Source organism: Gigantopelta aegis, chromosome 15, assembly GCF_016097555.1.
Source record: "Gigantopelta aegis isolate Gae_Host chromosome 15, Gae_host_genome, whole genome shotgun sequence".
NCBI classification, from domain to species: domain Eukaryota; kingdom Metazoa; phylum Mollusca; class Gastropoda; order Neomphalida; family Peltospiridae; genus Gigantopelta; species Gigantopelta aegis.
This window is the reverse complement of record NC_054713.1, coordinates 33,227,494-33,240,520: the sequence shown is the minus strand read 5'-3', so window position 1 is coordinate 33,240,520 and position 13,027 is coordinate 33,227,494. Positions and strand designations below refer to the sequence as shown.

Genomic DNA, 13,027 nt, shown 5'->3' with positions numbered 1-13,027 from the left:
TCTGTATAACTTAAAACTTTCTGATAGATGTCCATTTTGGATTACAGCTGAAATTGAATTTTTATACGGTGTTTGTATCCAAGTTTTTATTGAACATTTAAAATTAAAAATGTCTAGAGCTTTTTGAATAAATTTCCAGGATAAGGAGTCAAACGCCTTTTCAAAATCGACTAATACCGGTAATTATATTTGGTATGATAAATAATAAAACATAGAAAACTTATAAACTGGCTAACAACTATCAACATTAAGTATTTATAGTATGGAAATTAAAAAGACCACAAATGTTTTACAAAGGAATTTTAAATAGAAAAATTTATATCAGAGGCGGATCTAGGGGATGGGGCCCAGGGGCCCGGGCCCCTATACATTTTGCGACAGTTATAATTTTATTATGTATTAATGAAGGGGGTATCCCCTTTCAAACCTCCCCTAAAGTTCCCTTGGCATTCCGTCTCATGTCATTGCCCCCCCCCCCCCTCCCCCACAATGAATTTTCTAGATTCGCCACTGTATATTTAAAAAAAAAAAGTAATTATAATAAATTCAATTAATAATTCTGTATTTAAATAATAGAAGATTAAAAATCTTAGCTTGTTTGGAAACGAACGGAAAAAAAGCAAAATAAACACATTATTTTTTTTAAATCTTGTTATTGAGATCTCAGTATCTTATTCTAGGGAACATTTTGTTTTAAAAATCTTGATTAGTGATATCTCTAGTCAATTGAAAATTGATTAGCAACTACTGTAAATGTTTTAAAATTGTGTAGCGATCTCTGATACTTGCGTAGCGAATCACGACGCAATACTGAACAAAATGTTACATGCATTTTCTCTATCACCGTTTTCCTTTATTTTATTTTAAAAAAAAGCTAAACATCTCCTTATGAATGAATGCTATGATTCTGTTATATATTTGTTTAATTTAATATATACTCTGTCAAAAAAGAAACGAATAGGTGATAGGGAAAGAAGAAAAGTGTTTGATTTTACAAAATATAGTTTTTTTGTACAATTTTGCTGAATGTCCATGCATGTTTGTTAATGTTCCTGGAATGAGACAGCATGCCCAAATGCACCCTAAAACAAATTTAACGCTCGTTGTGCAAGAAATCGGCGTGAAATGGTCAGATTTTGGTGAATGCACGTGACACTCGGGGGAAAAGATTGGGTAGTGATGGATATTTAAAGCTGCATGGCTCGCAATGATGACGCATTTCCATTTCGACGTAGACGAGTTACAAGATGCCAAGACTAAGCCTGCCGAATCGAAACATTGCAATAGGCTGCCTCCAGGTGAATCGCAGTCAGCAGTCGCATGCCTCATGAACGTCCACCAGAGCACCATTTCACGTCTCTGGGACAGGTACCAGCAGTTTCAATCAGCTGAAGACCGGCCCAGAAGTGGAAGACCTCGCATAACAACTGCAGCACAAGATCGCTACAGCCGGGTTCTGCACTTGTGTCACCGAACTGCCACAGCAACGAACACTGCTGGACGCATACCTGGTTTGAGAAGGGTGTCTGCACAAACCATTCGGAACCGACTTTGAGAAGCTGGTTTACTGGCTAGGAGACCGTATGTTGGCCCCGTCCTGCGACGTCAACATCGACATTTACGTGTTAGCTGGTGCAGGAATGTACAGGGTTGGAACTTGGGAAACTGGCGGCGAGTATGGTTCAGCGACGAGTCACGTTTCCTTCTACAGCGACGTGATGGACGACAACGTGTTTACAGACGCCGCAATGAACGTTTTGCCAACAACTCCGTCGACCAAGTTGACAGATTCGGTGGAGGGAGTGTCATGGTATGCAGAGCCATCTCATACACCGGCAGAAGTGAACTTGTGTTCATACAAGGCAACCTGACAGCTGTATGCTACCGGGATGAAATTCTTCGCCGTCACATGCTTCCCATTTTAGATCGACAGAGAGAACTCTTTCAGCAGGACAATGCCGCATACGGCACGTGTAACAATGGATTTCCTACAGAATGAGAACATTGATGTGCTGCCATGGCCATCAAGATCGCCAGATCTCAACCCCATTAACATCTATGGGACGATGGGCTAGGATTCCACGTGCCCGGATTCAGAGACTCATTCAGTCTATGCCAAGGAGATGTGCAGTGATTGCTGCTGATGTTGGCCACACAAGGTACTGATTTCAGCACCCTCGTGCGACGCTGTTTGGTGACGAAAACTCCACCACTGCCGTCGGTCCATAGCAAGAGCATTGTCACATACTCATGTCAAATTTGACTGTGATACGATCATAAATAACGAAATTATGACACTCTGTATTAAAGAGATAATTCCATGAATATTTCGCCTATGCGTTTCTTTTTTGACAGTATATTTAATGACGTTAATTTTAAGCATTCAGGGCTCCCTAAGCGTGAAATTGTCATTGATCTGAGGATAATAAAATTTATAATTAAAGAATATATGATATTTATTTTAACACCATTGGCATCTACAAAGTGATGTTGAAAATTTCAGGCAGTCTGCTTAAAATGTTATTAGTAAGCCTTACTGTAAGGTGTGTGGACATAACGTAATATATTATCTCAGATTTTTTGCCAGTTTTTTTTTATTTCGTGGAAAGTTTTTTTTTTTTTTTTTTATAAATAAGATAATGAGAATGATAGGCAGAGGGTGACAGACGAGAAAGATGAATGTAACGGGAACTAGACCGGTAATTATGAGCGTGCAATAATTATGTGTTCACAAAAAATAATCTTTCAAAAACATTATTCTAAATCCTGTGACATTCTCTAACAAATAGCATAAATCTGTAATGTGTGATTTTAATATGTATGATCTAATGATTGGTTAAGAGCTGAACAATTAATATAACATCCACTTGAAACATATTTATGATATTTAATGCTGCTGTATTTATGTATTACATATAGGTTGCCTATTTTAATTTTGTTGATGCATAACAGCAAAGGATATAATTGAACGAATAATGGAGTGCATATTCACCCAGGCCTTTGCCTGTCAGTACAACTGGGTTGGAAGGTGGGGAAAAAACGGCATCAGCAAATTAATTCTCAGAAAGATGATAAAAGGTATTATTACCCTAATATTATGGTTCAAAATATCTTGGTACTTATCAGGTAGTACTAAACCAAATAAGTTCCGACTGAGTCAAAGTTCGAGGTGGACCCAACTTTTGATAGAGAAGTGAACCCCACAAGCCCTGTGATTGGTGATAAATGTGAGTGTGTTGGTTGTAAAAAAAAATAGTTTGATTTGGGTAAAAAAAATATGCAATTGTATTTCATCTAGTACCACTGTGTCAAGTAGCCTTGTGCTTGAAACATGTATGGGGTACCTGTAAAAAAAAGTACTCTAATTTTGTATGCAACTAGGGTAGTCATAGACGCTACCCGTTATCTCAGAAATGAGCAGCTTGACCCCCAATTTTTTCTGATTCGCTTTAAAGGTGAGGGGTGGTAGTATTTATATCCGTGGCGTTTATGTCGATTGATACGCTGCGGGTAGGAGTTTTAGCCACATATGTTACTATTGTCGTCTATAGGATTTGATTTGGTAATATACACCCATCAGGAGTGTTGCGTCCCACTTGACATCACAAATGATCACAGTCTGCATTCTTATACAATGATTTCTCAATTTAAAACATAATTATTTGGGTAATAAATAGGATATTAGACTTGAAATAATTTTTATTTGTCACTCGCTAAGACAAGTAAAAATCATTTCACTCGTGACATAAACTTGATAAATGGACACTCATTTAATATCCTATGATAAATCTTACAAATTGGCTAAGATATGCATCGGACCGAAGTGGGGGCCGCGAAAGGAAGCATGATAAGAAAAGAAGTGAGTTTTTGCCATCATATTTGACTATTTCCAGTTTATAATTTTATTAGGGCTATTCGTTTTAAAAGTCGGGGCTAGAAATTTTTGGACTACTTCCTTGCATATTTTCAGTATTTTTTAATAATGGTGAACATAGCAGAATCTGTATAAAAGAAAAAAGAAATGTTTTATTTAACGACGCACTCAACACATTTTATTTACGGTTATATGGCGTCAGACATATGGTTAAGGACTACAGATTTTGAGAGGAAACCCGCTGTCGCCACATAGGCTACTCTTTTACGACAGGCAGCAAGGGATCTTTTATTTGCGCTTCCCACAGGCAGGATAGCACAAACCATGGCCTTTGTTGAACTAGTTATGGATCACTGGTCGGTGCAAGTGGTTTACACCTACCCATTGAGCCTTGCGGAGCACTCACTCAGGGTTTGGAGTCGGTATCTGGATTAAAAACCCCATGCCTCGACTGGGATCCGAACCCAGTACCTACCAGCCTGTAGACCGATGGCTAACCACGACGCCACTGAGGCCGGTTGAATCTGTATAAAGACATCCCTCCCCACATTTAGAAACATCTTCAGGCTTACCCCCACCAATTTAAAAAAAAGAAATAGCCCTTATATATTTTTAAACATCTTTAATGTATAACATTAAATAAAATACAAAAAATAAGTCAAGAACTAAGACACGACAAGTAATGTCCATCAACATGGAACAAAATAAGTCTCACTACACAGATGACTTCCGGGTGAGAGTTCATTGATCACGGTCCACTATAGTTCCTAATTGTGACACAAGTTATGGTTCACATATTCACTTCTAGGAAATGGTGAAGAATTAAAGGGACATTCCCGAGTTTGCTGCATTGTAAGATGTTTCCGACTATTAAAATATTTCTACGATTAAACTTACATATTAAATATATTTTCTTGTTTAGAATATCAGTGTCTGTATATTCAGTGTGTTTCTGGTCGTCTTAATATTTGTAAGAAGCCCAAACTGGATTTGTGTTCAAATAATTTCGTACGTACGAAAAAATTATACTTTTGGAAATAAAATGAAATTTAACCTAGTACAAATATTAGAACGATCAAAAACACGTTTAATATACAGCCACTAATATTTTATGCAGAAAAATATATTTGATATGTAATTACAATCGTTAAAAAGTCTTTATTAGTCGATAACATCTTAAAACGTGCAGCAAATTCAGGAATGTCCCTTTAAGGGTGAGGGTGGTAGTAATTATATCCGTGGTGTTTATGTCGATTGATACGCTGTATGTAGGTGTTTTAGCCACATGTGTTATTATTGTCGTCTATGGGATTTGATGTAGTAGTATATTCTGCAGGGGTAGGGGTTTGGGGGTCGAAACCTCTCCCAGCTCAAGCAGGTTTTTTCCCCCAATGTATTTTCCGGAATAGCATGATTCGACCTCCCTATAAACTTCGCCCGCCTGCATACATTCCTGTACACACGCATCTGCCATTAAGTGTACTAGAAAGGCGTAGGTGACAGCTTTGAATTTGAAGTCTATTTCAGACCATGGATTGCAAGCGCGACGCCCTCGTTCGTATCAAGAGAAAAGTATCTCTGGAATCATCTGAGCTGCGTTCTGCTAGACTGTTTATGCGCTAACAAAACTGAAGTCAGACTTCCACTTAATAAACATATAGTTATGTTTGGTATGATAAATGGTGAGTTTAGCAATGTAGTTAACTGGATTTTAATCAATATAAAATATTATATTTATAGTATGAAAATACTTAAGAGTCTTCATATTAATGTTGTAAAAAACATATTGCAAAATAAATTTCAAATAGAAAAAGATACATTTATTTTAAAAACTGTGAACATGACAAATTTAATGAATGCTGGGGAAAGTGGTTTAAACTTTTCAGTATTGACGAATAACATCAAAAACATCATCTTCTTTAACTATAGGTTAGGACCCTTTCCTTTGGTTTCTTTGCTTATTGCTTTTTATTTACAAAAATACCATAACTTGTTTGGAAATACAATTCTAGATTTATCTTTTTTTATGAATCTTACATCCACCATATCTACTCGTAACTGCTTCTTCTCTATATGACATTAAGTGTGGATATTAACTGGTAGACACTATCTTGCTTCGCTTATTAAATTTTATTGTTTTTTTAATTAGCCTGAACCCCATAAACACATTGTTTTTTTCTCCACTCTGTCTTTTCTGTCTTTCTTTCCTTTTCTTCCTTATTTCTTTTTTTTTTTTTTTCTTTTTTCTTTTTTTCTTTTTTTTTCTTTGACTCTCAGATCAAAATCATTTCAGATAATTATGGGTGTACATATACATTAATAGGGTATGACTATGTTTTGAAAGTATATATGAAGTATTGGTATATGTAATATGAATGTACATATGTATGTATGTATGCATGCATGCACTACGTATGTATAACTATATGTAGATATTATGAAATGTAAGACAATGATTCAAGGCACCCCAACCTTGACATTGCCAGTGATCTGGGGACAATAAATAATTAAAAAAAAACACAAAAAAACTTGGGGCTGGTGCATTCCCGAAATCCTCAAGGCCACGGAGAATGGGTATTGAGTCAGCAATTTGTACGAAATCTACACCGGCCTCGGTGGCATCGTGGTTAACCCATCGGACATAAGGCTGGTAGATAACAGGGTTCGCAGCCCGGTACCAGCTCCCATCCAGAGCGAGTTTTAACGACTTAATGGCCACTACACCCTCTTCTCTCTCACTAACCACTAACAATTAAGAACTAACCCACTGGCCTGGACAGACAGCCCAAATAGCTGAGGTGTGTGCCCAGGACAGCGTGCTTGAACCTTAATTGGATATAGGCACGAAAATAAGTTGAAATGAACGAAGTGTACGACTAGGCTTAAACTACGCAGTACAGTCCAGCAACACGTGATCTGAGGGCTGGTCTGTTTGCCCAGTGCATTAATACACTTCTAAAATCTGAACGACAAAACCGTAATATGTGATCAGTGCCGTATCTCTGCACAATGCAGAGTCCAATTGGCATGTGTAAAAAATTATGGTTGATTTCATGAATCTCTATCAAGTGCCTCCTCTGTGAGAGGGCAGCTGCTCCCGAGAAGATCATTTACCGAAGATTCCATCCCTCTTGCACTGCCACAAAGAGGACTGCCACTCCCAGACTAGTTCACTAAATCTAAACTAGGACCAGACAGAGCCCATTAGAATAAGTATACAGTTGTGATGACATGCACTGGCATAACAGTGATGATATCAGGTGTTCGCGAAAGGTCAGCATACCCTGTCCCACCCGTGGCACCCGTCATGAGTACTGCCACCACAGCTGTCAGGGTTGTCACTTTAGGCCCCCATTCCCCCCCCCCCCCCCACCCCCTAAAAAAACAAAACAAAAAACACCCTGTCTCTGGTGAGATCAAAGCTCCAAAATTAATGCGGCGATCCAGCTTTTCTTTTTTCTTTTTCAATTTTTAAAAATTTATTATTAAAGCACGGATTGCACAGAAAAGGTGGGTATATTTGATACCGAAATAAGGGGCAGGTTGCACGTCTTAGTTCATGCGTGATGGCATTTTGTCTCCAAATTTATGTGATTTTACGTCGTAGCAAGAAAAGCCCGCCAAAACTCGACGTCATACCGAGGGAAATTAAAAAATATGTCGACGGACGAAGGTCAAAATCGATACGCGTGCAGACCAGAGACTAGAAATATATTAAGTTTGGCCATGTCTAAAACGATGAAAAAAATATAAATGTGAAAATGTCACCAAAACCCGTTCCAAATCTAGAATAGCATCAGGCATCATTTTGGTCAGTGATGTATTGTATATAGTCGCCTATAAGCAAATGGATGACCCGACTGGTGTGTGCAAGAAGAAGACGGATACGTCAGAAAATACAGTTAAAATTCCCTTTGTTCAACGACACCACTAGAGCATCGTCTATTGGATGTCAAACATTTGGTAATTTTGACATATAATCTTAGAGAGGAATCCGCAACATGTACCACTCCACATACCACGGCCTTTGATATACCAGTCGTAATACAGTGACGGGGATCGATCCTAGACTGACCGCGCACCAGGCGCGCGCTTCACCACTGGGCTACATCCCGCCCCATCCCCCAATAATACAGAGAAAAGGAATTTTTATTTTTATTTAACGACGCACTCAACACATGAGGAAGGAAACCCGCTGTCGCCACTTCATGGGCTACTCTTTCCGATTAGCAGCAAGGGATCTTTTATATGCACCATCCTATAGACACATACCACGGCCTTTGATGAACCAGTCGTGGTGTACTGGCTGGATCGAGAAATAGCCCAATGGTCCCACCGACGGGGATCGATACCAGACCGACCGCACATCGAGCGGACGCTTTACCACTGGACTACGTCCCGCCCGCACAGAGAAAAGGAGCGACGTACACGGACTGTACCAATGTTAGACATCCAGTAAATCAACGTGCTCTAGTGGTGTTGTTAAACAAAGCAACATTTAACTTTGGGCCCATATGTCTTTAAATTGATAACTTACACGTGTAATACATGCTACGTGATATATAGATACAGGGACGGATTATGCTTTAGGTAAGTGGTGTGTGTGTGTGGGGGGGGGGGGGGGGGGTGTTCCGAAACAATATGTAAATGTTTATAATTTGAAATTAAAATTTTTACGTGGACATCAATTTAGATCTATGTGGTGGTTTTTTTTTTTTTTTTTTTAGCCGTGGGAGGGGTTTCCGTGCAACTGGGAAACCCCCCATAATCCACCCCTGAGATATAACAAAAAATCTCCACAACGTATGTATAATAAAAATCAATATCACTCGAGATATATATCCTGTTTAGTTGAGTAATTCGTCCTAAGCGAGGGGGAGGAGGGGTTCCGTCTTAAGCATTGCGACCCCCTCCCCCAGTTATAAAATCCCGGATCCGCTGTCCAAACAGAAGTGTGAGAAGTTTTAAAATGTAAGAAAAGGTTATGTTTTTTTTTTTTTAACGACACCACTAGAGCATGCTGATTTATTAATCATCGGTTATATGATGTCAAACTTTTTCTTCTTTTTTTGATAATTTATTTTATTGCTCCAAGATACATTGGTAGTGTTAGGAGTTATATCCCCGTCACACTCTACTGCGATCACGCTGGCTCTCCCGCTGCGACCTCAAAAGTATGAAAGCGTGAGGCAAAGCGCAGAGAACGATTTGATAACGCAGTGGAAACTGTCAAAGATGGGAGTGGGTCGCCATGACCTACCTTGGCGCCAGACGAGAGCGGTGTAATGACGCAGTACAGTCGCCATGGCATCACAAAGCTTGTAGCTGCTTCTAATCGAGCAATCTGGTTAAAATTAGCTCTACTGGTCGACATGTAATAGTGGAGCTAATTTTAATCAGATTGCTAATCGAGAAGATAAAAATAGAAGGAAAAAATATACGAGTAATGAAACAGCCAACTGACCCGACTATCCAGCGAATGACATAAATTAATAAATAACCAACTAACAAATCAAATAAAAAAAATAAAAAAATCATATAAATAAATAAAAATAAATAAATAAATAGGGAGGGAGGTGGGTGTGTAGGTAGGTACATTTACATTATATCATAGTGTAGGCAAACAGTACAATATAATATGGCATATGTCTAGTAACAAGGCTTCTAGAATTTAAAAAAATCCACTAGCCATGGGATCAGTGATTTAAAAAATGTATTAGGCATGAATAAAAATTCACTAGCCCTATTTTACTTTAAGTTAATGCAATTTTACTAAATAATAGTAATAATCAGACATATGCCACCTAAAGAGGGAGATATAGCTTAAAAACACTAACACTATGGACTGGAGTGGGTCAGGATATTCACATTTACAAAATAGACTTAATTGCAACATTTGAAAAAAAAATCACTAGCCGCCGGGCATGGCAATAGTAGTTATTTACTAGCCCAACACTGAATATCACTAGCCATAGGAGTGGGGCTACCATAATCTAGAATCTTTACTAGTAGTAAACATATTTACAAATTCAAATTACTGATATATCCGTGTCTAGATAGTACACATGATTTTATGCTTTATAGGAGTACTTGTAGTAAGTACTCTGTTAATGTCGGGTGGAAGAGTTTGATTAACGTTTGTTTTGTTGAGCTGATTTTGATGCTCAGAGTTAGCAAGTCTGGTATTAGCTGTAACTTTGATAATTTGTCCACTGTGTAACTTTGCAAACAGTTTTCCACCTGACGACCAAGCTGTTTCCACAGAAGGTGTTTCTTTAGTTCTAAGAATTTGGTGGTTTACAATTGTGAGGTCCTCAACAATAGATATACCAGTGCCTTTGAGTTTCTTGCGGTGTTTCATTACTTCGATCTTATCTTTTCGGGAGTTGAACTTGACTGTAATGCCCCTGTCACTGTTTGGTGTAAATCTTCCAACTCTATGAGCATTATCATTTGTGCATTTTACTTCAATCCCCAGTTTACTTCTAATCATGTCTACTACTTTTGTTTCACTTGCAATGTGTGTCTGATTTCTGTCTGTATCTTTTAGGCTAAACACTCTCACGCTGGAATTACGGGTCCATTGCTCAAAATCGTTCACTTTATCATTTGTGAGAAAGAAAGAAATGTTTTATTTAACGACGCACTCAACACATTTTATTTACGGTTATATGGCGTCAGACATATGGTTACATGGGCTACTCTTTCTGATTAGCAACAAGGGATCTTTTATTTGCGCTTCCCATAGGCATGATAGCACAAATCATGGCCTTTGTTGAACCAGTTATGGATCACTGGTCGGTGCAAGTGGTTTACACCTACCAATTGAGCCTTGCGGAGCATTCTCTCAGGGTTCGGAGTCCGTATCTGGATTAAAAATCTCATGCCTCGACTGGGAGCCGAACCCAGTACCTACCAGCCTGTAGACCGATGGCCTAACCACTACGCCACCGAGGCCGGTCATCATTTGAGAGTAAAATAAGTGTTTTATTTAACGACGCACTCAACACATTTTATTTACGGTTATATGGCGTCAGACATATGGTTAAGGACCACACAGATTTTTTTAGAGGAAACCCGCTGTCGCCACATAGGTTACTCTTTTACGACAGGCAGCAAGGGATCTTTTATTTGCGCTTCCCACAGGCAGGATAGCACAAACCATGACCTTTGTTGAACCAGTTATGGATCACTGGTCGGTGCAAGTGGTTTACACCTACCCACTGAGCCTTGCGGAGCACTCACTCAGGGTTTGGAGTCGGTATCTGGATTAAAAATCCCATGCCTCGACTGGGATCCGAACCCAGTACCTACCAGCTTGTAGACCGATGACCTGCCACGATTTGTGAAAGTAAAGAAAGAAAGAAAAAGAAAAAAAGACAGACATGTTTTATTTAACGACGCACTCAAGACATTTTTATTTACGGTTATATGGCGTCAGACATATGGTTAAGGACAACACAGATATTGAGAGAGGAAATCCGCTGTCGCCACTTCATGGGCTACTCTTTCCGATTAGCAGCAAGGGATCTTTTATATGCACCATCCCACAGACAGGATAGTACATACCACGGCCTTTGATATACCAATCGCGGTGCACTGGCTGGAACGAGAAATAGCCCAATGGGCCCACCAATGGGGATCGATCCCACACAGACCGCGCATCGAGCGAACGCTGTACCACTGGGCTACGTCCTGCCCTTTGTGAGAGAAAGAGCATACAAGTTCTACTCCAGTTTGTTATCAAAATCATCTTGTCTTTGTTTAAAGGGACATTCCTGAGTTTGCTGCATTGTAAGATGTTTCCGACTAATAAAATATTTCTACGATTAAACTTACATATTAAATATATTTTCTTGTTTAGAATATCACTCTCTGTATATTCAATGTGTTTCTGGTCGTCTTAATATTTGTAGGAAGCATAGACTGGATTTTGTCTTCAAATAATTACGTATGTACGAAAAGAATGGGTTTTTTTTAGGAAATAAAATGAAATTTAACCTAGTACAAATATTAGAACGATCAGAAACACGTTTAATATACAGCCACTAATATTTTATGCAGAAAAATATATTTGATATGTAATTACAATCGTTAAAAAGTCTCTGTTAGTCGATAACATCTTTAAATTTGCAGCAAACTCAGGAATGTCCCTTTAAACGTTTCGACCTCTTCTTTCAGCTGTTTATTTTCATTTTCCATTTCAAGCATCCGCCCTACAAGTTCATTTATTTTTGATGTCAGTGACTGGACGATATCTGATATTAAATTTGTTATTTCCAAGTTGAACATTTCTTTTGTCACCAGCATTTCTGTCAATGCGGGCTATTTCTCATCACAGCCAGTGCACCACGACTGGTATATCAAAGGCCGTGGTATGTGCTATCCTGTCTGTGGGATGGTGCATATAAAAGATCCCTTGCTACTAATCGGAAAGAGTAGCCCATGAAGTGGCGACAGCGGGTTTCTGTCAATGCGTCGATTATTTTAATGTAATGCTTGGATCTGGGAATCAGTAGTAAACATTTTCATGGTGATCTGGTCTGTTGTCGTTTGGTTTTCTGTGTTTTATTTTTTTTACTCATTGTAGCGTTCTGCAGGGCTTCTAGATTATGGTAGCCCCACTCCCATGGCTAGTGATATTCAATGTTGGGCTATTAAATAACTAATATTGCCATACCCGACGGCTAGTGAAAAAAGGTCAAATGTTGCAATTAAGTCTATTTTGTAAATATGAATAAACTGTCCTCACCCAAAAACCCCCAATGTTAGTGTTTTTAAGCTCTATCTCCCTCTTTAGGTGACTATTATTTAGTAAAATTATATTAACTTAAAGTAAAGTAGGGCTAGTGAATTTTTAATCATGGCTAATAAATTTTTTAAATCACTGATCCCATGGCTAGTAGATTTGATAAACATTGTAGAAGCCCTGCCGTTCTGTGTTAAAGATAGTTCAAAACTCTCACCTTGACTTGAATCAGTTGAGTCCCGATACTTTCTTACGTTTATGCCGGTTCTTTTTTTCGACCCGTCACCTTTTAACATTGCAGACAGGCACACTTCAACATTATCGAGATGTGTTGTTAATTGCTCGCTGGGATATGTCACACTGGGCTTCGCTTCAGTGATCACATACTATTGAAGCCATTTACG

At 38.6% G+C, this 13,027-nt stretch overlaps 1 protein-coding gene across 1 annotated transcript in view; it reads right to left on the bottom strand.

Moving 5' to 3' along the window:
- Positions 1-13,027, bottom strand: part of LOC121390481 — a 22,672-nt gene extending 9,645 nt beyond the window's left edge. The window contains exon 1 of the mRNA XM_041522309.1: positions 12,841-13,027. Coding sequence (XP_041378243.1) covers positions 12,841-12,919 — 79 coding nt within the window. The 5' untranslated portion in view covers positions 12,920-13,027. The remainder of the gene's footprint in view (positions 1-12,840) is intronic.